The 26,795-nt window shown below is 43.2% G+C and overlaps 2 protein-coding genes and 1 long non-coding RNA gene across 4 annotated transcripts; 2 read left to right on the forward strand and 1 right to left on the reverse strand.

Moving 5' to 3' along the window:
* The first annotated feature begins 5,263 nt into the window (after window positions 1-5,263).
* Window positions 5,264-9,047, forward strand: LOC101936479 (uncharacterized). Its single transcript, XR_010598825.1, has 2 exons — window positions 5,264-5,823; window positions 6,490-9,047. It is a non-coding gene; the product is annotated as an uncharacterized LOC101936479 (long non-coding RNA).
* LOC101936202 (myosin regulatory light chain 2, smooth muscle minor isoform) lies at window positions 8,570-19,658 on the reverse strand. Of its 2 annotated transcripts, XM_005303139.5 has the most exons (5): window positions 19,169-19,658; window positions 18,312-18,499; window positions 11,221-11,419; window positions 10,814-10,975; window positions 8,570-9,086 (listed from the first exon to the last, which is right to left on the reverse strand). In XM_005303139.5, the coding sequence occupies exons 3-5, from the start codon at window positions 11,402-11,404 to the stop codon at window positions 8,914-8,916; spliced, it is 519 nt and encodes a 172-aa protein (XP_005303196.1). In that variant the 5' UTR covers window positions 11,405-11,419; window positions 18,312-18,499; window positions 19,169-19,658; the 3' UTR covers window positions 8,570-8,913. The 2 variants fall into 2 exon arrangements, with proteins under 2 accessions (XP_005303196.1, XP_023964596.1); XM_024108828.3 differs by lacking the exons at window positions 18,312-18,499; window positions 19,169-19,658 and adding an exon at window positions 13,610-13,769.
* A 129-nt stretch (window positions 19,659-19,787) lies between these two features.
* On the forward strand, window positions 19,788-23,885 carry LOC135981689 (uncharacterized). Its single transcript, XM_065585319.1, has 2 exons — window positions 19,788-22,248; window positions 23,166-23,885. Exons 1-2 carry the CDS (start codon window positions 21,669-21,671, stop codon window positions 23,663-23,665), a joined length of 1,080 nt encoding a protein of 359 aa, XP_065441391.1. The 5' UTR covers window positions 19,788-21,668; the 3' UTR covers window positions 23,666-23,885.
* Window positions 23,886-26,795: the final 2,910 nt, after the last annotated feature.

Raw genomic sequence — 26,795 nt, forward strand, 5'->3', positions numbered from 1 at the left:
CTATTTTCATTGTCTTTGGGGAACATGAAGTTTTTCACTTGCTGTGGCCCATGCAGTACAAGGAAGTCCCTCAGGCTACTGCTCAAGTGGGTCCACAGTCCTGGATCATCTAGACTTAAGGAACTAAACTCAGCAGCAGCTGTTTCTTGCGCCTCCACCACACTCTTCTCTGATCTACACTTTTCTTCAGGAATGTGCACGGTTACATCCATTTGAGATGGAGATATGGATGCTACACTAGCTGCCAGGTTACCTGCACTCTGACTAACTGGAAGATCAGGCATCTCCTCACCACTCACATCCTCACTGACGCTGGAAGGCTCACCATGAACATTTGTGTCTATGTATCTCAGGAGAGCTCCTTCCTGATTAGATAGAAAAGCTTCCTTTGCTTTCTTTCTTTTTCTGAATGCTGTTCTGTGCCAGCTATAGTGGCTCTCAACACTTGAAGGACATAAATCCACACTGTGTAGAGGTCAAAGCATAGGAGTTTATTACACACAGCGCTGGCGGAGTGTCAACTTGCTTATTAGGCTCAGAGATACTGTCAATCAATTGATTACAATGAAATATATAGATTTTCCATAGGCGGGGGAAAGTGACGGGGTAGGCAGTTCCACACCCCGGGATAGGTTTTGCAGCAAGACAAGATAGCACAGTAGCCAATGGTTAAAAGGTTACATAATGTCTCCGCCCATGGTCTCAAGTTAGCAAGTTAACATTTAATTAATACTTTGATAAAATGTTATTAGTATAAAATATATATGTTGACTTCTGATTTGGGGTCCATAGGAATGGAGCAACTCCTTTGATTGTCCAACAGGTACATTCCTTGGGGTTAAAGCAAAGAAACAGTGAAAGGATATGGTAATACAGATTGTCTCCTTTATGTCTTAAGGCAGGGCATTGGTCCCTTGGAAGAGAGGTGGAAGGATGCCATATCATTATACTGACATGTGCCAATTTTCATAAACTCAAGGTTGGATCTGTGGGAGGACTGTTTTCCCTTCAGGAGAAACACAATAGGAACAAGTATCAGAGGGGTAGCCATGTTAGTTTGAATCTGTAAAAAGCAACAAAGGGTCCTGTGGCACCTTTAAGACTAACTTTTGTTAGTCTTAAAGGTGCCACAGGACCCGAAGAAGTGGGCTGTAGTCCACGAAAGCTTATGCTCTAATAAATTTGTTAGTCTCTAAGGCCAGGTCTACACTAACCCCCTAATTCGAACTAAGGTACGGAACTTCAGCTACGTGAATAACGTAGCTGAAGTTCGAAGTACCTTAGTTCGAACTTACCTTGGTCCACACTCGGCAGGCAGGCTCCCCCGTCGACTCCGCGGTACTCCTCTCGCCGAGCTGGAGTACCGCAGTCGACGGCGAGCACTTCCGGGTTCGACTTATCGCGTCCAGACTAGACGCAATAAGTCGAACCCAGAAGTTCGATCGCTCGCCGCCGAACTACCGGGTAAGTGTAGCCAAGGCCTAAGGTGCAAGTACTCCTGTTCTTTTTACAGGACCCTCTGTTGCTTTTTACAATAGGAACAGGGATCCTTTGTTCAATTTGAAAGATTGGATGAAACATAATTATTCAGTTACTGCTTCAACATCTGGCATTTCTACTGACCAAGCATATCTTAGCAAAGGCAATATTATCTTGCTTATTCTGCTTTCTTTTAGCTAATCACTATTAGCTAGGCCTCTGGTCTCTTAACCAAACTCTGGACTTCGGGTCTGAAAAAGAGCTGGCACAATCCATATACCAGGTTGTTATATAAAATGCACATGGATTTTAACCCTTCAACACTCAATTGAAGGGGACAAATAAGCAGGCTGGTAGCAGGGCTTGAGTGAGGGAAGAAATCAGCATCTTAAGGGCCTAATTGGCTCCTACTACTTCAGTTGACTGCCTGTTGTCCTCAAGTGGGTTCAGGGAAGCAGCAGGAAACAGGAAGCTCCCTGAGAAGCTGGTGTGAATCAGTCCAGGCTTCTGGGGGTGCTAGAGCGGTACATAAGAGGTTCCTCCTCCTCTCTCTCCCTGCAGCTCCTGCTGCTTTCTATTATTCCCTCTCATCTTTTCTCCTGCCTGCCTGTTATGTCTCTTGTGCCCTCCTTCCTCCAGCACAGCACTCCACCATCTCTGTGCATCTAGAGCAGAGAAAATACATATGCACCAGCAGCAGACACGATTTTCTACACTCTGGGTCCTAGTGGCGCGCCCCCCCTATCCCCCAAAGTCTGGCACCTGAAGCAGACGCCTCAGTTCGCATCATGGTAAGGCCAGCCCTGGGTCCAAAGAGAAAGAGAGACACTATTCTGATCCCAAACAAAGTAGCTCTGCCTATTGTGTTGCTAGCAGACACCAGCTTGCAAGGCCTGCAGAAAAATGGGAACATGAGCTCAACCAGAGCAGCAAATGGGAATGACAGGAATATGCTAGTGCTTGGAACAGGAAAGTGCAACTGACCATCAACAAAACAATGAAAATGACTCTAAATACTGTCAAATACATTAAATAAAAAAACTGAAAAAATATAGAACAATTAATTATTTTTTCTACTGCTTTTCAGTTATATTAATCTTCAGTGTTATGTATAGGAATAGTAAGTTAAAAAGCATCAGATTGAAATGTGACTTTTAAGTTGGTTTCCCCATAATTTCTATCCTTTGATGTTTCTATTTTGTATAATTTATTATACTGCCAGTTGAGCAGTGACTTCATTTATTGTTTTTCTGCCTCAGTTTTTTGCAATCAAATCTTTTGCCTGTTACACTTTTTTCATACCAGTATTTAAAGGGAAACATGGATAAAATCCGTGGTCTTAAAAATCTTATAGACGTAAACAAGTGTATATTGATAAGGACAGGTGTAGCTTAAAAGAAAAGATTTAGGCCCTAATCCTGCAAATACTTATGCACATGGTTAACTTTTCTACTATGAAGTAAAAGGTAAGCACATGCACAAATGTTTGCAGATCATGGCCTATCCTTGTGTCTTGAATAAGTGTTCATACATATTTGATAGTATATATCCAAACAATAGGTAAGAAAAAAAAATTGGTTGGAGCCAATAGGACTGAAATGGTGGTTTTTTTATTTTTGTTTAAACAATAAAAACTAAAAAATACTGTAGTGTATTCAATTAGATTTTCAGGATAAAAATTAGACTATTTTGTTCAAAATTTGTTTGTTGGTGGGGCCATTTCAAAATCGTCACACCACTTGTGGGGTGATATAGTGTTGACATTACAAAACATATACTTCATAAATGATCAGCTCACAGGCTGGAAGACGTTTCTTACACTTGCTGTTTCTTTACATAACCGTTAATTTGCTTTTGTATTTTTACGTAGTGCATTTGTCTTTCTTTCCCACTTAACTGCTCCATTTTTACCATTAGAGACAGCAAAAGTTGTAAGATTAAAAATGGAAAATGGTGTCGTGTCTGATTAAGTGTTTTACCTCATCATAGGTTTCTGGCAACACTAAAAGAGAATGCTGCTGGCCATTTTCAGCCTCCCAAAATGGCACACTGAGTCAAGTGTAAACAGGAATAGCACCATTGATTTCCATGTTGAGAATCTGGCTTGTTAGTCACATTTTCTCCTTTTAATTTATGGTGCTGAACCCAGCCATCTGAAAGCAACCTAGAACTAGTCCTCAGATCTGCAGTAAAATAGATTTCCTCCTCCTTCACTGTATATACAAAACATAACTACCTCAAAATAATGCTATCACTTCTATGACATCGGTAACTTGTTATAGTGTATTATGATGGATTTAATGTTTGTCAAATATTTTAATGTTGTAACCACTATATGTATGAATATATTATTAACTCAAGTTCAGAATTAGCAGCAGGAGCAGATGTAGCCTTAAGGAACAAACATCTTTTGTTCATGCACATAGTCCCAGTAATAATCAGGGAGAAAGGAAATATTTATCAGCAGCATTATCTCTAAACGGAATGCTTTTCAGATTTTTCCATGAAGCTTCACTGGCTCTTTGAATAGATTGACCTTCATAGATGTAAAGACTCAGGGTAAATCTGTCATAAAAAATAAATCATTGCACTTTTCAATGGGACTTCATGGAGCACTAATATGTCAGTGCAGATTTAAGCCTCTACTAAATAAAATGTGTGTGTTAGCTTGCAAAAGACCCAAACAATTCACCAGAAACGTAGTTTGGTGCGGAATAGGTAGACCATTATATAGGAGCACTATGGAAGAATTCAGAGTAGGTTAAGCTGGTGTTATGTCTTCCAAGTTTTTTAACTCCTTACACAATGCTAAACCGAAATTGTCAGTGTTTCAGACTCTGCTTCAGTGATTGAATAAGTTATTTTTTATTTTTGGAAGTGGATTAGTAATGACATCCTCATGACCCCAGGCATCCAACTTCAGCTGTTTAGACATTCCTGGCTAGCTTGTTACAAAAGCATCTGACAGTCTTATATGGTCTCTTCACTGCCTATGTTGATAACCTTGCCTTGGGATGGTATTGTGACCTCTTGCAAGCTGGTCAGTCTCTTTCATTACAGCATGGGTACCAGGCAAACTTTAACTCAGAAGAGCAGCATGAGTAGTACAGCAACATCTTTGGAAGTTCCTCCTTAGTGACAAATGTCTTCCTGATGAGATGCTTATAGTTTGTACATAAACATTTTATGCACACTGTAAGAAAGGGAGGCATAAAAGGCATAAGCAACAAAACCATTGTTTTGCAATGGGATCCAGAAAATTCAGAGCAGCAGTTTGTCAAAATGCAGGTTGTATGAGAATATTGGCTACCAGGCCTTTATATTAAGAAGACCCTTGATAGGGAATGTCATCACAGGAATATTCATCACAGCACAAGAGAACTTACAGCACAAGTTGTGCTCTTTATGAAGTGGGCAAACATACTGGGTGGTAGTTGATGATGTGCTTTTCAGTTTGATATAAAGAACCTTGACAGATATTAATTTTAAGGCAGTGGTTTTCAAAATCTTGGTTGATTGAATGAGAGAAATCCACAGCCTTCTTACCTACTTGATGCCAAATGGAACATATCAGGAGCTAAGGTGTAGAATAAATACAAAACTAAAGAATTAGAGGCAGAGTCCTGTGGCACCTTATAGACTAACAGATGTATTGGAGCATGAGCTTTCGTGGGTGAATACCCACTTCGTCGGATGCATGATGAAGTGCATCCGACGAAGTGGGTATTCACCCACGAAAGCTCATGCTCCAATACATCTGTTAGTCTATAAGGTGCCACAGGACTCTTGGCTGCTTTTACAGATCCAGACTAACACGGCTACCCCTCTGATAAAGAATTAGAGTTAGCTGAAGTTTGGTTAAGGAAATATATGTGTTGTAAAGAAAGGCCTTGAAAATAATGTTATAAGGCCAGAAGGAATTGAGTAGGGAGGATGTCTGGTTCAAAGAATAATTAATGAGATAAGGAAAATTTTTAAAAAGGCCTCTGACTGCTAGCAGTGACTGCAGCTGGTTTTAAATAGGAAAAAAAAAAATCTGTCTTAAAAGGAGCCACCATGGATCTTCCCACCCTTTTCACACCCATGTTATCTTAAAAGTAAAGCCCACTTGAACGCAAATGCAATGAAAAAGCTGTTGGTCAGCAAGAAGGAAAAGAGATAAGAAAGGAAGGCCTTGGAGAAGGGAAAGTAACAAGGACAAGTTGCTTCAGACTGGGTTTCTGCTAAAGCTTGCAAGTTAGCAAACGGTATAGAGCCATGACTCTGAATGTCCTTTGTGAGACCTGACCTGATCATGCTGGAGCACACCAAAATGAGATGGTTTCCCCTAAGTCTGTCCAATTTGTAAGTATACTGATCACATGCTTATGAATATTTTGTTACTGTATTGGGTATAGTGACTGCTTGTTTTTATGCTGTGAGCATTTTTAGCTTAATTGTATAAAATACTATTTAGCCTTTGGACTTCAAGGAATTCATGGTTAAATTAGTATGTGGTGGTCTCCCATATTATTAATTTCTAATATTAATTCAAACATAAGGTGTGAGGGATTTGGATGGTGGGAGGTCCATCATATGACAAATTTTGAGACCCACTGTTAAGAAAGACACCCATTATTATATGTGGCAGAGAAGAGTCATGTAGAAGAAAACAGATCTGGATCTCAACTCACTTAGGGTAAGCCTCCACATCCACAAACAACAGAAAGCATAATGAAGTCTACATTTTGTGAAGTTATATGCACTATAAATTTATTTACACATCGAGAGTTGTTTAAATGTGAAAGGACGATGCCCTAGCCAAGGTTGCTTTTTTATTATTCTTTAGTTTTAATGTTACAAAATGATTTTTAAATGTGTTTTCTGCTGTTGTTTTTTAAAGGTCTGAGTGATTGCTTTTCCTAACTGCAACATCCCTGTCAGTGTGTTGTAGGAAAGAATTTATTGCATATTTGGCAAATGGCTTTTCAAAAATGTGCTGCTACTGAGGTCTTACTGATATTCCCACAGGGTGTGCCATAGGAACCACGCTGAAGAGCACTGTGACAATTGGAAAACAGCTACTGGGGAGGAAGAGCTGGCTGGGTGGTCTGTAATGGCAACATTGTTGTTAAAGAAGAAAGACTATCCAGGTAGGTAGGAAAAAACAAAACAAACCCAAAATGATCAAGAAAAGCAATGACTACGGGCAAACTGCCAGTTACAACTTGGATAAAAACACACTAGGAAATGTAGAAATAACTGGTTTTAATTAAAACATGGGGGGGGGGGGGGGAAAGAGACCACCCAAGAAAAATTTGAGGCAAAACTTATTTTAAACTACATATTTTACGAAGAAGAAACAGATCATCTCCAGGAATTACCATGCTAGAAACACCAGCAATATTAGAGAAAGGAATCTCTACATTTAAGATGAGTATGGCACTGTGAAATAATGTATGTCCACAGCTGCTGTTTCATATAAACATTCGCCCTTCCCCACTTAAGAACCCTTAGCAAGAATAAGGCTTTAGAGGAAGTGGAAGAAGTACTTCTGTCCAGAGCTACTACAAGTAGTAAGAGGGCAGTACTATACTTAGACACTCCACAAGTGCTCCACCCTACCTCAGACTTAGGGGGCCAGCAGTGGAAAGAAAACCTATTGACGCTTTAAGGATTTCACCCGTCACAGGCTGGAGGAGGTAGGTAGAAAGGTGCAGAAGCCATACTGGCTCCTATGCATACAAGGAGTGGAGTGGGAAAGAGAAGAGACACTAGTCTGCACTGGAAAGAAAAATCTTCTTGCTCCTGGGAATTAAGAGTAGAAGGAGATTTTTTGGGCCTTACTGTGAGCATCATGCATGTCCCTTTTTGGGGAATGGGAAGGAATTTTTCCCTCTGTGCCAGGTTGGGCTGGGTAGGGGGGCTTTATCCCTTGAGCTGCCCCATGAGTCAGTGGATAGATTAGGTTGTAAAAATATTTTATTGCAACTTGGCAGGTGACCACTGCATGTAATCATTCACTAGGGAGTCTGGTTCCCAGATAAATCAGAATTGGATTAGGAGAATGAAGACATCTCCTACAGGAACTGAGGAAGGGTGTTGGGGTTCCTAATGTCTGACATCAAGGGGACAACCCCCTCCTCCCCTAACCCTCATACAAGGGGAGTGCAATGGGGTTCTACAAACACTTCTGGGACCAGGTCAATATAGGGGACTGACAGCAGATTGTAATCAATTCCAACTGATGGCTAAGGAAAGATGACCTGCAAGAACTGCAAGGAGGTGGGAGGGGCTGTGCACATGCAAGGAATGAAATAGATAATTAACTATTTGCATCCTACTTTTTAGAACATGACAGCACTGCATTACTTAATTGAAAAATTCATCAAACAAGGAAGACCCTTAACATCAGCACGATTGTTTAAGAATGTGTAAATGAAGAAAGTTCTCATCGTGCTGCAGCTGCACATGAAATCAAGGGGCCTGTATAGCAACAATATATCATTTTTAAAATGCAGTCATTCAGTAGTGGTAGTGTAGACATCTCAGTCTAGAACAAGTTAGTGGTGGGGGAGGCAGGCAGAAGTAGGCACAATGGAAATATAAACGTGTTCCCTCCTGCTTGAATCATCAGCATCATGCTGGTCTTTATCTTATGTATTCCTGTTCTCCAAGTTACAATTTTCCAAATGCTCTCACTCCTCAAGTAAAGGAAAATAAATAAGGGCTAATCAGCATGCACACAAAAAAAATCATGAAAGCTGTTTACCTCAGTAGCACAATTCAGGGAAGAAAGAATTGGTTGCAGTCCAACTGAAAGTCTTCCCCACCCATTCTGTTTATGCCTACATTAAACACTAGCCAGACTTCCCTTCAAAGACTAAAGCCATTAGTTGTGAGTGTTAATATTATAAAATTGAGTATCACTGCCTCACTTAAGTATAAAGAAACAGTACTTGATGCAAACATTTTATAAACTGTAAACTTACTGTAATATCTTGAGTATTACCCAGATATCAAGAGTAGGTACATATGCTTTTAAAAATGAAGAAATTTTAAAATTTTAAAAATTTAAAAATTTAGTAACAAGACAATGTCACTTCACAAAACAGTTTGAGGTATTTTATTTATATAGCAATCTTTATTTCAAAAGGACATTTTTATTACAAAAAATGTAAAAATCCAGCTAAACCAGAAACATTGAGACTTTTTTCCTGGGCCTTCAAATTCATTGATCTTTGTCCCCAGATTCTTTTCACCACAATATCATCCCCCACATCCAGCTTGATTACACAGGTGCAAATGTGCCAGAATGGCCTGGAATAGATAAATATACTGAGAAAGGCAAAAGCTGTAAAAGCTAGATGCATGCAACAGGTTCTACCAGGAAAAAACCCTCAAAAATAAACGCAAGTGAAAACTAGAGCTAGCTGCAGGTGTCTGAAATTTTGTTCAATCATCCTTGTCTTTTGCTCCGTGTTTAAGGATGCGTGTGAATTCAATGTAATTGAAATTTCCCTTTTTGTCAATTGGTGCCTCTCTGTACAGCTCATCTACTTCTTCATCTGTAAATCTGTCTCCCATTGTCGTCAGCAGCTCTCTCAGATAATCTTCTTGAATGAACCCTGGAATATAATGTGTACAGTGCATTAGGATAAACAAAAAAAGTTCTTACTGAATCTTCAAATAGAAAGAATTTCTAGTTTGGAGTTAAGCAATCACATTATATAAATAAGCACCACACATGTATTGCTTAAGAGAGACAGAATAAATATTTACAAGCCCATTTAAGCATTAACTCCAGGGAGAAGGAAGACACAAAGCTGTCAATTTAAGACTGCAGGAGGCCAAAGTTAAATACTGTAGCTGCATTTAATAACAGGGCTGGATTATTTTAATTGCAAAAAATAATGTGTTTAATTATGCAAGCTAAGATTATATCCAAGTCTCATGCTTCAGAGTCAAGCTGGAGCGCTACAACAGGATTATGACAGCCTCTACACCTTCCAGCTCCCTCTGACACTTAAGGTAATGGCCACCGTAAGACTTGGATGAATGGCCTGATTTGGTACATTCTGCGTGACAACCTCTCAGCTTTTTCCACACAATACTCCCAGAACTTCAATGGCAAGAAGTGACCTCAAGTTGCATCAAGACAGTCTGGAAAGATGCAAGTTTATATTTTGGTTGAAACAAACAGATTTAAGACAGTATTAAGAAAAAACATTTCTACATGGAAGTTTGTTTTAACTGATTGTATTCACTTGTCTTAAACATTTTATACTTAAAACTGCTGAGCATACAATCCAGCTCATATTGAATGGGAGCTGAATCTAGCCTAATTTAAATGTCAAGGCCAACAATGTGAAGAAATCTGAATATTTCAGATATATTTGTATGTTAGTATCAATTTAATGCCAAATTCTAAGCCAGAGGTTCCCACACAGCATGGAATACAGCATCATAGAGCTTGTGTTTGGGCAGCCTCCCATAACATATATGTGAGCCATCTCTCCTACTCCTATTGGTGATCAAACATTGCTATGGCAACTTTCTCTTACATAAAAAAAATTAGATTTTATACATTTTAGTTTTCTTTTAAATACAGTTTAACAGGAGGAAATGAGGTGCCAGCAAGTGTTGGAAGTCAACTCTATAGACCACCAGCAAGTCTTTTGTGGGCAACTGGTATTCCATTAACCAATTAAAAACTGTTCTAAGTTTTTAAAATTATAGGAAATTTAAGACAGCTCCCAATCACCACATATTTGTTTTTAAATGGCTCTTTCAATATTTTGGGTTCTGATAGAGGATTTTAGGCAACTGTATAGGTTTGACAGTCTTTAAGCCCAATATTTCACCATTTCTGATGTAGAGATGATAAAATTACATTTAATGTTTTTTAAGCTTGCAAAATAAAAAGTAATGATTATCAGTAAATTGTATACTGGGGATATACACGGCTTGTCTATACCAGCAAGGTGTAAATTCTAGAGTGCACAATACACTGATGCACAAACTGGCTCATATGGATCTGCTGATGTGTACTAAAAGTTCCCTAGTGCATGTCAATGTAGTCCAGCAGTACTACATTAAATGTGCACAAATGGAGCTTTACTGCACACCAGCAGAGTTCACATGAGACAGTTAATGCACAACAAAGGGATGGGCATTGGGATTTACATCCCTGAAGACATGCACTAAGGCACCCTGTAGACAAGTTTTTAGAAGCCCATAATAACCTCAAATGATCTACTTAAATTCATTATATATTTACAGTCATAGTTGAATAAAAGAAATCCTTTTAAGATTCAAAAGCAGATAACCCAGCATTGATATTTCACCTGCTTACCTGTTGCTTCTTCGTCAAAGCAAGCAAAAGCATTTCTGATTACATCTTCTGGATCTGTGCCATTTAGTTTTTCTCCAAACATTGTAAGGAACATAGTGAAGTTTATGGGGCCTGGAGCTTCATTCATCATAGCATCTAGGTATTCATCAGTTGGATTCTTTCCTACAATTAAAGTATTCATATTTTCGATAGTCATTATAATGTGTTTATTCATCCACCCAATTATATGTGTCAGTTTTAAACAGACTAACACCTTTCATAAAGCAGCTCAAAAATGTATAAAAAGTTAATAGCTATGCTATTGTGATGATTGCAACAAGCACATAGACATTTTATAATGCTCAGTTAATATAATGATGGGGGCCACAAGTATCAGATACATAGACAACTGGAGAAATAAACATTACCAAGGGAAGCGAGCATATCATGCAGGTCTTCTTTGTCAATGAAACCATCTCTATTCTGATCAATCATGTTGAAGGCCTCTTTGAATTCTTGAATCTGTGACTGATCGAACATTGCAAACACATTGGAGGTTGCGCGCTGAGGGCGCTTCTTAGTGGTCTTTGTTTTTGCCCTTTTGCTAGACATGATGGCTGTTGGATTCTAGGGGAGAAAAACAGTGACTAAAGTGTAGGAAATTAAATTTAAACAACAGATGTTTAAGAATTAGAGTTGTGTATTAAACTACATCACAGTTCCTTGAAAAAAAAGTTTGAATTCTGAATAACGTGGTACATAGATCCACAAATTTACCATCCACCTTTTCTTATATTTTCTTTTATTAGAAGCTTAACTGCGATGATGTGTACTGGCCCTTTGGGGTTCAGAGGAAAACCTTCCTGGGCTGACAGCAGACTGCATCAAGCTGGTCCTTGAAAAGAAGCCCCCCCAATACCCACGTCCCTGTACATCAGCATATTATTCAAGCCTTGAGGGGTTAAACAGATTGGTATATTTGGCAGGTGAGGGGCCTTGCTAACCTGGCAGTTAGAATTATAGTCTGTTTACCTTGCCTGAGTGGGGCCAAGGAGCTCACAAGTAAGCCCAGATATCTAGAAAAGGTGATTCTCCTTTTTTTGAAGTTTATTTACTTTGTTATATTAGTTGAAGAGCATAAAAGACTCCTAAACAATCTGAGATCAGAGAGAGAGTGGCTCTTGGCTCTTATGTTTTTGTTTGGTTTAGGCGGTTGAGAACAAAAACACAGCATCCTAGGAAAGTTGTGTGTATGTGAAAGTTTTTTCAGCATCATTAGGCAGAGGGTCTGGTGTATGTTGAGTGGAGGGAGAGTCAGGGTTTAGTTACAAAACAAACTATGTACTGCAGTTTTGTTAGGTAACCAAGAAGCCTGAACTAATATAGCATATCAATAGGTGCATTCTAAACTATGAAATTGCTTTTCAATATGCACCAGATTGTGTCCCTTTAATGAAGTAAGGTAGTTTCATGTACTACACAAGTCTATGTGGTTTTACAATACACTTTTTTTTTTATAAAGGAAGTCAACAATATTGCAAGTGTGAAATGGGAAACTGATAAAATTGGGGGAACAGTGAAATTGACTACACAAAGTATTTTCAAATGTGCAAGTAAACTAACACTTAGTAAGTAAAATAATTCAAACAGAAGTGAAGCGTTCAAGTTTATGGTATCCATTCAGTTGTGATTATTTAAATATTTACCTTTTAAGCCAGTTTAACGATAACACTGGAACTGATCCACTAGCTTGAAATTTAAATACTAAGGCCTCAGTTCTACAACTGGATCTGCATGGATGGACCTTTGTGCCCATAGGGTATATCCTGTTGATTTCTGGCCTGCCCATGCACCTCTGTCTGAAGAATCAAGGCCTTACTGTTTAGTTAAAATATAAGAATTGTTGGCAGAGAAGATTAAAAAAAGTTACACTTAGTTATAACACCTAACTATTATAACAGAGTAACAACCCTTTTCCAAATTATTTACTTTGGGCATCAGATTGACTATACAGAGTGCTAACGATTTCCCTATTTGCCCTGATGTAGTTAGTTTCATCCTTCACACAGCAATAGGGTAGAGAAACATTTTGGCTACTAACAAAATGATTGTAAAGCCACAAAAACTGGCAGCTCTACTCTTGAGTAGATGTACCCTAAAAGTATTTTTAACTCAGCTCATTTAAAAAAATAATTTCAAGCTGACAGTGTCCCATTAACCTATATTACTGTTCATATCAACCCAGATGGATTTAATAATTATATCTCTCACAAAAACTGAAGCTAGCTTAAAAGTGAACTACAGGGTGCTAACTTAGTGTGCCACAGAATTCTGCATCATACCCAGACTCGGTTTTGTTATATGCCATAAATTTCTTTGCTCCTTGATTATGAGCTTCAGCCTAAACATCTGCAATTAAGTGTCCAAGAAGCCATTACCACCAGCCTATGTTTACTTGCAACATCCCGGTTTGACTAATTTACAATATTATCAAATGTTGATTTTTAAAACAAGCTACTTCTAAAAGTTAATTGCACCTCTGAAAAGAGCTAATCAATGAGTCACAGAAAATAGTCTCTCAATGACTCCTTAAATAGATCGCTTGTAAAGTGACCTTGGAGAAGTCAGTCTATCCAAAATAATATAAAAGGCAATTAAAGGAAGGGTACAATTTTAGTTCATTTTAGAAGTGAACTGAAGTTAACTAAATACAGCTAAGTAACTGCCATTGGCAAGCAATTAGAATTAAAGTACGTAATTAACAACCAAGTTAAAGCTAAAAGATCACAACTCTTTGTCAAGTAAGAAGTATTTTACCTTGCTTTATATCCAAGAGAGCGAGTGAGTGCTTTACCAAGCCTCCAGATGGTAAAGAGAGGCCACTGCACAGTTTATAGTCTTCCCAGTATATCTACAAATAGCATTACTGATTTTATCCACTGATTAATTCTCCACTTTTAAAACTTACGTTCCATATACGACATTCTTCTGACATATGAAAAACAAACTGCTATGCCCTGAACTAAAAATAACCAACAAAGCTCAACTGCAAGTCACCCAGCAACGCTCTTCATTACACTTTCACAAAACACTCTCTAAAACAAGTGTTCAGAGTACAATGAAAACAAAATTTCAGATTTAATGTCAGAAATAAAATGGATTTCCTGAAGTAACATAGCTCACCATAAACCATTAAGCTAATAAGCTAACAAATCTGCTTTTGAAACAAGAGAAAGAAACATTTTAAATTGGACACACTTCAGGTAGCAAGCCAATAACAACTCATCCTTATAATCTGAACCTCTACTCAGATTCACTGCTACTCAGAACAGGGTTATGCCCTCAAAACTTGTTAGAATGACAATCCCCTTAATTATCTGAAGTTCTTCAATGTGCTCTGATAATTGAGACTATACTGTAAGGAAAAGGGCCATGCAAATCAAACATACAGAAGAAGTGACTCCTTGCCAATCTCTCTTCTACAATTCTATTATTTTGTGCATGTAGAAAAAACAGACTACTGCAGAGATTAGAGGTAAATCCATGGAGGAAAAAAACAAAAACAAAACAAAAAACAACCACCCACAAATACAGTTCAATTTGGAAAAAATTTACTTCGCAATCTTCTATATCTTAAGGGGTAGAGGGAGAGGAGCAGATTCAGTGAGCGTGAGGAACCAGGAAATTTGCTACGGGAGATTTAGAGGTGATGGTGGACAGTGCATTCAACATGAATTTGCAGTCACATATGGCAGTAGTTCTCAAAACTTGCCCCCCCCCGCAGACCGCTTGAAAATTGCTGAGTGTCTCGGCAGACTACTTAAAGATCTTTCTAAATGTTGTTTATACTGTTAGCTAACTACTGAAAAGTGCTTTGGATAAAAATGCTATATAAAAACAATTTTTTGTTCTACAAATAAAAGCACACAATTAATATTTTAATATCAGTATCACCTTTCTAATGTGATGGATGTCCCCTTTCTCCAGTGCTGCAGCAGCCTCCGAGCTGGGGCTGGGAAGGAGGGGGGGGGGGGGGGTCTCTCCCCAGCAGCCGTAGCCCTGGAGCTGGGGAAGGTCACCTCTTTCTCTGTCCGCCGCAGCCCTGCACATCCCAAATTCCCCCCCCTCTCCCCAACCCCTCTTCTCAGCCCACTGCCTCCTCTCACCAACCCCTATTCTCCCCAAGGCCACCACCTCAGCTTACGTGCATCTTCTCCAGGGTCCAGGCACCTAACTAGTGGAGCCACGCAAGTATGGCTCCGCTAATTAGGTGGGTGGCCCTTCATTCTCTTGTGTGCAGCCACCCAGGTGCGCGCCTTACAGGGAACTATCCGCAGACCACCTGAATGGAGCTCACAGACCACAGTTTGAGAACCTCTGATATATGGCATTAAAAAGGCAGGAGCAATTTTGGACTGCATAAAGAGAAACATTAGGTTTCACAAGCTAATAGCCCATCTATACAATCCTGGTGTAGCCATGTCTAGAATATAGTGTTCAGTTCTAGGCACCGCTTTACTAGAAAGATATCAACACATTGGAGGATATTCAAAGAAAAGTAACAAAAATGCTTTAGGAGGCTAGAGGGATTAATTTATGATGAGTCTCTGAAGTGTTAGACAAGTATAGCTCAGATTTCAGAGTGGCTCAGTGTCAGCAAAGAGAGGACACAGGATGGGTGAAATCCCAATCCCACTGAACTCAATGGCAAGACACCCACTGACTTCAATGGGGTAAGGTCTTCAGATTAGTTTAATAGAGGGAAGTACACTTAGGAGTAACTAACATAGGTTAAGTTTAGGCTGAAAATGAGGGAGGGCTTCTACAGACAAGTTGGAATATCTGACGCTGAACAGAACAAAATAAAACAAAGGAATCTCTGGCAGAACATAGATTAGAAACATTTAGTAAATTTTTCACCTAGGTAAGTTTCTAAACTGATTGGTGAAGGCAACTGTTGATACTCTCTCTCTAATGTACACTTACTTTGTCCATTGCCTCTCAAGCCCTCACTTGTCATGAAGAGGTATGCAATGTCATTGTAGGGGAAGAATCATTTCCACCTAATATTCTTGATCGGTGGTAGATTGTAAATACCAACCTAAATGCTGATCTACTAAATTCCCGGACTGGTCATTTGTGATTATCTATTGTTTAAAACAGAGAAGTCCCAAAAGATTTTATTACTTGGATAATCTCACTCCAAGAGCTGTGACCAAGAAATGATGCTTTAAGAGTATCAGAAGAATTCCAGTTGCTGTACAATATCATTAATTTCTGTATTGCAGTAGCTCCTAAAGGCCCAAGCCCCATTGTGCTGGGAAGTATAGAAATAGAACAAGACGACTGTCCCAGCCCTGAAGATCTCACAATCCAATATTTTCATTGGATCTTACAAAAGCCACCCTCCTTAGATTCATAACTATATCCTGGTTTTGATTTTACTATTTCCAAAGTGAAGGAACATATGTCAGTGCAAAAATGAATTCAGTATTGGCATAAAACTAAACTGGATTTAGTCTTTGTTCCTAAACATGAAGCTCTGAATGGTCTAGACCTTGTTTATTTTGGGAACCATTCAGGAACTTTTTAGTAGTACCTGTGGTAGTCATTTCTTTGAGAGTTTGTTGGCCTTCACACAAGATGACATTTATTTAGGCAGACTTTTGCAAAAAATTCTGAAAGCTGGTGCAGATAAATCTAAAAGATGCAAGTGCAGCCATTGTACTAAAACTATGGTGATCATTTAACCATACTATGTGGTTAGTATTCTTACTTGAAAGATATAAAAATAAGCTATAGAAATGGGTACCATCTATATAGTGATATTCCAGGGTTATCACTTCTTGTCTGTCTGTATGTCACTCTGAAGTCTACAATGTCTCCTGAGTCAGTGTGAAGGAATGGAAACAGCTACAAGCATGGTTGAGAGCTCACCAGGTTCAATCATCACTGGGATTCATGGTCTGTTACCATCCAATTTTTAAGTTCTCTGCCATTTTGACTGTGTGGTGTACAGCTGCAGTAGGGCAGGTGTCAGTCACTCCAGATTGTGATATCAGAGGTAACTCAGCCAATTACCACCATTACTTTGCAGCTAATTTGCATTCAACAACTTAATTCGTTGTATGAGGAAGACTACACAGATGGGATTTATTTGGCCCAGCTGCCAGACCTGTGAAACAACATAGGCTTTCAACTACTAGAATATAAATAATTAGAGGAGGACAGTAAAGCTTCTTACTCCTCCACATCGGGGGGGGGAGGGGGGGAGGTAAAACCTAGCGACTAGATAGTTTAGGAGATTGGTAATAAGCTTTTCATTTCTATAGCACTGGTACGAATCAAGGAGTAACCAATGATTAGGTAGTGGCCAAAAGTTACTGCCTTCTGTTAGCTATCTGACAACACGTGACATGGGTTGAAAAACATTCTGGTGATATGCATTCCCATCACAAGGAAACTCACCAATCATAACTGGAAACATGGATAGCAGTCTCCACATGAAGGTCCAGGATTGAATGCTATATTTTAATATGCTCATCACCCTAGTATTTGGGAACACGACTAAATTAAGATATTATCCTCTTCTATTACTTTCTCAGTGATCAACTTCCAAAACAGCCCTGTTGTTCGCTGAACTCTTACTCATGTGGGTATTCACACTGATCTCAGGTTATTTTATTCCAAAAATTTAAAGAGGATGTTTGTCACATTTTATTTATTTTGTACAGCCTTCAGTATGTTTAAGAATGGCTCATCAAAAATGTGGAGTCAATGGGAACAGGATCTGACTCAATTTCCTAGGTCAACATAGAAGGTTACAGATTGATTATCTGAGCATATATGGGTCTAAAAATTAAGAAACCAGTTCAAGTATTTTAGAGCAGAAGCAAGTGATCAGAGCAAGTGATTTAGCCTCTCTGTGACTCAGTGCCCGGTTTGGATGGTAATAGTAAATAGATAACAGTAACTTTCTGCCTCACAGCAGTGTTGTGAGGATAAATACATTAAAGATTGTGAAGCACAGAGACAATACAGTGATGGAGCTAAGGCACTTATGTGGCCCCAAGGTAATACCTGGACACTTCATGTGTTAACTATTCAGAAACATAACATCACATCTCTTCTAAACTTATTTAGCTCTTCTGATTGTTTGACAATGTGGCTGTCCACATGCTAGAAAATGGAAGTCACAATTATATCATTATACTGGAGCTTTTCTTTAACATGAATCACGATCAAGGCTGCATTGCTAAAAATATGACCTACAGAATAATAAATTAATGTATGTGCTCTTAATCTGAGCACACATCCCTCATTTTCACCATTAGCTATTTTGTCAACTACTCTGGCTATCTTTATACATTTTCCATTTATGAAAAACACAGTATTTCAGCCTTGCAATATCATAGGAGAATCATCATCCAGGCACAAAGTCTACTCACTCACTGAATGCCAGGATAACTGAAATGAGAAAAGCTACGTTATTAAACTGTTGGAAAAAAAAAAGACTCACCCCAAGCAAGTTTTGCAAGGTTGATGTATTAAGGCAGCTTATGTAGTAAGGTTAGGTGTCTGCACCTCTTTCCACCCGAGCTATTTCGTGAGTTTCCAAACTGTGTAAGTTTCTTATACTGAGAAGTCCAAAGGTAGCCGGGTCACGTGAAGCCAGGGACAGCGTAAAATCTATCCTGTTTGCAGAAGCTGCGGAGCACAAGTTCATAATTTCTCAGCCACCAAACACAGTGCGAGCGATTGGAGAGTTCAGCATTACACCAGCCGGGGATGGCTCCCTGCAGCCGTTTCCTGCCAGTCCCTTTCCCCGGGCACTGCCCAGCTCGGACCCGCTTCTCGCCAGACTCCTTAGAGCTACGGAACCTACCGGGGTTCTGCTTCCTCCCAGCGCACCGGCCACCTCGGCCAAAGGCCGCGACCCTGAGCCACGCCGAGAGCCCCCAGGCGCAGTCCCAGCGCAAGGTGCCGCTGTAAAGGCTCTAGGGAAACCGGCCCCAGCCTCAGAACCGCCTGAGACAGCCCGCACCGGCCCGTGAGCGGGGCGGCCCTTTCCATCCCCACCCACCGGGCGGGGCAGCCCCGGCAGCCGCCTCCCACCCAAGAGGGGCCGCTGAGCTCGGCGGCGACTCACCCATCAGCCCCACCCCGCCTAGGGGCAGCAACTCTGCCCCCTCCCCTCCCCTCCCCTCCCCCCTGGGGCAGCGGGACCCAGCCCTGCCCCTCGCTAACAGCCCGCTACCGGCCAGTGCCCACAGAGGCAGCCGGACACGGGCCGGCCTCCCGCCCAGCGCGAGCTCTTGGACGCAGGACCCAGGAGACCCCGAACCCAGCCCCCCGGCCCGCGAGACGCGGCCTCACCTGGCGGCTGCAGCACAGACTCGGGTCCGAACGGGACTGGCAGAAAGCGGCGGCTGCTCCAGCTGCCTCGACACTTCCGGAGAGCGCGATCCAGACCGAACCACCACCCGGCCAGTGGGGGGAGAGGGGACCCGGGCTACACCATCGGCGGGGAGAACGCGTCAGTCAGGCCCAGGGCGCCGCCGCAGCGCATATACCAGGGAGGAGAGTGCGATTGCTTCGCAGTGAGCCTGCTGCTCACGACCCCCCGCCCGAGAGAGTTGGTTCGGACGGCACCCCCCCGGTGATGTGATGGTGCAGTCTCGTGCGCTCACTGCATTCCACCGTGCGGGGCGGGACAGGGGAGAGGGAGATGCTGATGCCCTTGTAAGGGAATCGCAGGGCGTTTCCTGTTTGTCGCTGTTACGACACAGGCTTCGTACGAGTCCCGGGTGAAGCGGAAGCGTCCGCACCCCGAGCTGGAGGGAGGAGCTGAGGGCTCCCAGGCCGCGGCATAGACCCGCCCCGCCGGCTAGGGAAACAAGCAACAGTCTGGGGCGCTTGCGCAATATGCGGCCCACCAGGGAGGCGGCTCCTCTTGCGGACTCCTGGAGCAATTCTCATGGCCACGCAATGCCCGAACCCCCCAACTCCCATTTCTAAGGGGCCGGAGGCGCAACTGGCACCGAACCGCAGTGTCCCCGGATCCTAGCTACCAGGGACCACTCCCCCTACTATCACCAACCACAGAGTGTCCCAGGATTCCAGCTACCATGGAACACCCGCCCCACCTGACACCCAGCCACAGTGTCCCAGGATCCCAGCTACCATGGAACCCCTCCCCCACATACCTGTCACCCAACCACAGAGTGTCCCAGGATCCCAGCTACCATGGAACCTCTCCCCCACATACCTGTCACCCAACCACAGAGTGTCCCAGGATCCCAGCTACCATGGAACCCCTCCCCCACATACCTGTCACCCAACCACAGAGTGTCCCAGGATCCCAGCTACCATGGAACCCCTCCCCCACATACCTGTCACCCAACCACAGAGTGTCCCAGGATTCCAGCTACCATGGAATCCCTCCCCCACATACCTATCACCCAACCACAGAGTGTCCCAGGATCCCAGGTGCCAGGGACTCCCTTAGCTGTCACCCAACTGCAGTGTCCTAGGATCCCAGCTGCCTGAGACCCCCAAACTGCACCGATCCCCATCTGCTGTTGGTAACTGGCTGGGGGACACAACTGTCATGCACAGCTCAGTATTTTCTTGGAGCCTCGCTCCAAGAGTTTCATTAATTTGTTTCACTCACGCTGCTTCTCCCCCTTATTCTGGGGTTCTTTCTGTGAATGTGTCACCAAGGCAATCTTAACGGCATATACGCTGGTAGGAAATTAATTTCAAAGTGTGTGTCCATGCAATTTAACATTTTCATGCACAAAGTATTCACGCCAGAAGTGCGTGGAGCAGACCCAACACCACATGACTTGCCTGATCACTCAAACTAATCAGTAGTGATTGAGTGTCAATCCATAGAGTGAAAACCATTTCACCAAGTTGAAATTTTTCATTTCTGATTACTTACATTACAGTAATGCCCGGATGCGCCAGACCAGCTTGGGGCCCCCATTGGATTAGGCATTGTTCATGCACGCAGTAAAGGGCTTGTCTACATGGGAAGTTATAGGAGTATACAGACAGTAAAGTGTGAATTTAAACCAATAGTTATGCTAGTGTAGCTGTGTGAGCATGTTATTCTGATATGAGTGCCTTTTACTGATTTAGGTTAGGTGGCTTTGAAAACTAGTTAAGATAAATCAGAAAAAGCCATTTATTCTAGACCAGGGGTAGGCAACCTATGGCATGGGTGCCAAAGGCAGCACACGGGCTGATTTTCAGTGGCACTCACACTGCCCGGGTCCTGGCCACTGGTCCTGGGGGCTCTGCATTTTAATTTAATTTTAAATGAAGCTTCTTAAACATTTTAAAAACCTTATTTACTTTACATACAACAATAGTTTAGTTATATATTATAGACTTATAGAAAGAGACCTAAAAATGTTAAAATGTATTACTGACACACAAAACCTTAAATTAGAGTGAATAAATGAAGACTTGGTACATCACTTCTGAAAGGTTGCCGACCCCTGTTCTAGACAAAGGCCTGGTCTACACTACGAGTTTAGGTTGAATTTAGCAGCGTTAAATTGAATTAAGCCTGGACACGTCCACACGACGAAGCCCTTTTTTCGACTTAAAGGGCCCTTTAAACCAGTTTCCTTACTCCATCTCTGACGAGGGGATTAGCGCTGAAATCGGCCTTTGAGGGTCGGATTTGGGGTAGTGTGGACGGAATTCAACTTTATTGGCCTCCGGGAGCTATCCCACAGTGCTTCATTGTGACCGCTCTGGACAGCACTCTCAATTCAGATGCACTGACCAGGTAGACAGGAAAAGCCCCGCGAACTTTTGAATTTCATTTCCTGTTTGCCCAGTGTGGAGAGCACAGGTGACCATGCAGAGCTCATCAGCACAGGTAACCATGATGAAGTCCCAGGATCGCAAAAGAGCTCCAGTATGGACCGAAAGGAAGGTACGGGATCTGCTCGCCATATGGGGAGACGAATCAGTGCTAGCTGAACTCCGTAGCAGTAAACGAAATGGCAAAATATTAGAAAAAGGCTCAAAGGCCATGAAGGACAGAGGCCATAACAGGGACGCACAGCAGTGCCGCATGAAAATTAAGGCGCTACGGCAAGCCTACCACAAAGCCAGAGAGGCAAACGGAAGGTCCGGGGCAGAGCCGCAAACATGCCGCTTCTACGCGGAGCTGCATGCCATGCTAGGGGGTGCAGCCACCACTACCCCAACCTTGTGCTTTGACTCCATCAATGGAGAATCATTCAACAGGGAAGCGGGTTCGGGGTACGAGGAAGATGATGATGAAGACAATGAAGATAGCTCACAGCAAGGAAGCAGAGAAACCGGTTTCCCCAACAGCCAGGATATGTTTATCACCCTGGACCTGGAACCAGTAACCCCCGAACTCACTCAAGGCGTGCTCCCAGATCCTGAGGGCACACAAGGGACCTCTGGTGAGTGTACCTTTGTAAATATTACACATGGTTTAAAAGCAAGCGTGTTTAATGATTAATGATTAATTTGCCCTGGCAATCGTGGCCAGTACAGCTACTGGAAAAGTCTGTTAACGTGTATGGCGATGGAGCGGAAATCCTCCAGGGACATCTCCAGAAAGCTCTCCTTCATGTACTCCCAAAGCCTTTGCAAAAGGTTTCTGGGGAGAGCTGCCTTATCCCGTCCGCCATGGTAGGACACTTTACCACGACAGGCCAGTAGCACGTAGTCTGGAATCATTGCATAACAAAGCACGGCAGCGTATGTTCCCGGTGTTTGCTGGCATGCAGACAACATCCATTCCTTATCTCTCTTTGTTATCCTCAGGAGAGTGATATCATTCATGGTCACCTGTTGAAATGGGGTGATTTTATTAAGGGGCCATTCAGAGGTGCCCGTTCCTGCTCGACTGAACATAAATGTTCCCCGCTGTTAGCCACGCGGTGTGGGGGAGGGGATCATCCCAGAGAATTGGGCGGGGGGGGGGGTCAGTTGGGTTTGTGCTGCATGTTAACCCGGAAACTGCAGCCCCTCCTTTTACATTGCAAACCCATTTTAAATGGCCAACCCAATAGGTGCTTGGTATGGGAAAAAAGGGCGTTTCTGTTTGAAACCATTACCACATGTTATGAAGGTTAAAATGCCAAAAGACTGTGGCTTACCATGGCTGCCTGCAAGCCGAATTCTGTTGCCTGGCACTGCGTGAGTGATCTCTCACACCAAACCGGCAGGCCCTCAATATAAGAGGAAAAATGCGACCTTGTAAAGAAAGCACATGTGCTGTGTAATGTGAACAGCAAAATTAAATGTGAAAGAGTGTACCCATTGTTCTCTAAAATGTGTCTTTTTTAACCACCTCTCCCTTCTCCTCCACCAGCTGCAAATGTTTCTCCTTCGCAGAGGCTAGTGAAGATTAGAAGGAGAAAACGGCGGACTCAGGATGATATGTTCTCGGAGCTCCAGATGTCCTCCCATGCTGACAGAGCACAGCAGAATGCGTGGAGGCAATCAATGTCAGAGTGCAAAAAAGCACAATATGAACGAGAGGAGAGGTGGTGGGCTGAATCGCGGGCTGAAGAGAGCAAGTGGCGGGCTGAAGAGGATAGGTGGTGTCAGCTTGCTAACAGAAGGCAAGAATCAATGCTCCAGCTGCTGGAGCATCAAACTGATATGCTCCAGCATACGGTTGAGCTGCAGGAAAGGCAGCAGGCGCAGAGACCGCCGCTACAGCCCCTGTGTAACCAACAGCCCTCCTCCCCAAGTTCCATAGCCTCCTCACCCAGCCCAAGAATGCGGTGGGGGGGCCTCCGGCCACCCAGCCACTCCACCCCAGATGATTGCCCAAGTATCAGAAGGCTGGCCTTCATTAAGTGTTAAAGTTTTAAAGTTGTAAACTGCAGTGTGTCCTTTTCCTTCCCTCCTCCCCCACCTTTCCCGGGCTACCTTGGCAGTTATCCCCCTAGTTGTGTGATGAATTAATAAAGAATGCATGAATGTGAAGTAACAATGACTTTATTGCCTCTGCAAGCGGTGCTCGAAGGGGGGAGGGGAGGGTGGTTAGTTTACAGGGAAGTAGAGTGAACTGTGGGGGGGCGTTAATCAAGGTTCACACTGTAGCCTGGCCAATCACAAAACTGGTTTTCAAAGCTTCTCTGATGCGCACCGTGCCCTGCTGTACTCTTCTAACCGCCCTGGTGTCTGGCTGCGCGTAATCAGCGGCCAGGCGATTTGCCTCAACCTCCCACCCCGCCATAAATGTCTCCCCCTTACTCTTACAGATATTGTGAAGCGCACAGCAAACAGCAATAACAATTGGAATATTGGTTTCGCTGAGGTCTATCCGAGTCAGTAAACTGCGCCAGCGCGCTTTTAAACGTCCAAATGCACATTCTGCCGCCATTCGGCACTTGCTCAGCCTATAGTTGAACAGGTCCTGACTACTGTCCAGGCTGCCTGTGTACGGCTTCATGAGCCATGGCATTAAGGGGTAGGTTGGGTCCCCAAAGATCACAATAGGCATTTCAACATCCCCAACGGTTATTTTCTGGTCCGGGAAGAAAGTCCCTTCCTCCAGCTTTTGAAACAGACCAGAGTTCCTAAGACGCGAGCATCATGTACCTTTCCCGGCCATCCCACGTTGATGTTAGTGAAACATCCCTTGTGATCCACCAGGGCTTGCAGCAGCATTGAAAAGTACCCCTTGTGGTTTATGTACTCGGTGACTTGGTGCTTCGGTGACAAGATAGGGATATGGGTTCCGTCTAACGCCCCACCACAGTTTGGGAATCCCATTGCAGGAAAGCCATCCACTATGACCTGCACGTTTCCCAGAGTCACTACCCTTGATATCAGCAGGTCTTTGATTGCATTAGCTTCTTGGATCACAGCAGCCCCCACAGTAGATTTGTCCACTCCAAATTGATTCCCAACTGACCGGTAGCTCTCTGGCATTGCAAGATTCCACAGGGCTATCGCCACTCGCTTCTCAACTGTGAGGGCTGCTCTCATCCTGGTATTCTGGCGCTTCAGGGCAGGGGAAAGCAAGTCACAAAAGTTCCATGAAAGTGCCCTTAAGCATGCGAAAGTTTCACAGCCACTGGGAATCGTCCCACACCTGCAACACAATGTGGTCCCACCAGTCTGTGCTTGTTTCCCGGGCCCAGAATCGGCGTTCCACGCCATGAACCTCCCCCAGTAACACCATGATTTGCACATTGCTGGGCCTGTACTTTGTGAGAGGTCTATGTCCATGTCAATTTCCTCATCACTCTCGTCGCCGCTCTGCAATCGCCTCCTCACCTGGTTTTGCTTTGGCATGTTCTGGCTCTGCATATACTCCAGGACAATGCGCGTGGTGTTCATAGTGCTCATAATTGCCGCGGTGATCTGAGCGGGTTCCATGATCCCAGTGCTATGGCGTCTGGGCTGAAAAAAGGCGCAAAACTATTGTCTGACGGAGGGAGGGAGGGGCGAGTAACGACATGGCTTACAGGGAATTAAAATCAACAAAGGTGGCTGTGCATCAGGGAGAAACACAAACAACTGTCACACAGAATGGCCCCCCCAAAGATTGAACTCAAAACCCTGGGTTTAGCAGGCCGTTGATTTCACAGAGGGAGGGGGAAGCAAATGAATACAGAACAAATCTGGTCCATCTTTCTTTTACATCTTAGGCTGGCAGCAGACGGTATAGCATGACTGATAGCCATCGGAATCTTCTGGGTGCTTGGCAGAAGATGCTGTATTACGACTGCTAGCCATCATTGTCAAGACGGTTCAATAGGACTGCCGGCAGGACTGAGTCTCCAGGAGGCAAAACATGTCTGCCCAGGTGCCTCTGACCGAACTCACTGAGGAATACGATGACAATGGATACCAGTCGTAATACACCATCTACTGCCAAAAGGCAAGGAGCCGCTGCTGTATAGCAATGCAGACCCACGTCTGTCAGCACCCAGATAGCCGATGACGGCTACCAGTCATACTGCACCGTCTACTGCCAAAAGGCAATTAGCTGCTGCTGTGTAGCAATGCAGTACCACGTCTGCTGGCACCCAGATGACATATGGTGATGGTGAGCTGAGCTGAGCTGAGCGGGCTCCATGCTTGCTGTGGTATGTTGTCTGCACAGGTAACCCAGGTAAAAAGGCATGAATCAATTGTCTGCCGTTGCTCTGACGGAGGGGGAGGGGCCTGATGACATGTACCCAGAACCCCCCGCGACACTGTTTTTGCATCATCAGGCATTGGGATCTCAACCCAGAATTCCAATGGGCGGCGGAGACTGCGGGAACTGTGGGATAGCTACCCACAGTGCAACGCTCCGGAAGTCGATGCTAGCCTCGGTACTGTGGACGCACTTCACCGACAAATGCACTTAAAGCATTTTATGTCGGGACACACACAATCGACTGTATAAAACCGATTTCTATAAAACCAGCTTCTATAAATTCAACCTAATTTCATAGTGTAGACATACCCTAAGAGTGTCCATATGGAGGGTTATACCTATAGCAGTTTAACTAAACAGATATAAATATACCGGTATAACTTCTCATTTAGACAAGTCCTATTAGTGCCTTCCTTGGAGAGCTTACAGTCTAAACAGACAACACAGACAAAGAAGGGTTTAAATTCAACCAGAGACAGAGTAAATATTTTCAAGCCCATGGAAGGAAGCTAGGGCTCAGGGCTTCAGCACTGTGGCATTTGCCTGGGCCCTGTGGCTTCAGCCCTGAGGGAGGCATCAGGGCTCAGAGCTACAGCCCCAGTGCGCACCATGGGGACTGAAGCCCCAAGCTCTGGCACCTCCCCTCCTTGTGGGCTAAAGCCCCAAACTCCAAATGGGGTGGGGAGGTCCCGGGAAATAAATATTGGGAATTTAAGCCCTGAGACAAAGGATGAAAGAAGGAATTATTTGCATTTTAGCAACAGAGAACTGCGGCCGGAGGATATGACCTGCCCATGGTCATGCAGAATCTTTGTGGTAGAGCTGGGAATTGTACCC

Source organism: Chrysemys picta, chromosome 2, assembly GCF_011386835.1.
Source record: "Chrysemys picta bellii isolate R12L10 chromosome 2, ASM1138683v2, whole genome shotgun sequence".
In the NCBI taxonomy this organism is placed as follows: domain Eukaryota; kingdom Metazoa; phylum Chordata; order Testudines; family Emydidae; genus Chrysemys; species Chrysemys picta.

Coding starts and splice junctions, on each gene's coding strand:
- LOC101936202 (XM_005303139.5), bottom strand. CDS start 11,404: ATGTCTAGCAAAAGGGCAAAAACAAAGACCACTAAGAAGCGCCCTCAG. Junction 10,976..11,220: donor TGATATGCTCGCTTCCCTTG/GTAATGTTTATT, acceptor CTTTAATTGTAG/GAAAGAATCCAACTGATGAA. Junction 9,087..10,813: donor CTTTGACGAAGAAGCAACAG/GTAAGCAGGTGA, acceptor ATTATATTCCAG/GGTTCATTCAAGAAGATTAT.
- LOC135981689 (XM_065585319.1), top strand. CDS start 21,669: ATGCAGAGCTCATCAGCACAGGTAACCATGATGAAGTCCCAGGATCGC. Junction 22,249..23,165: donor GGGCACACAAGGGACCTCTG/GTGAGTGTACCT, acceptor CTCCTCCACCAG/CTGCAAATGTTTCTCCTTCG.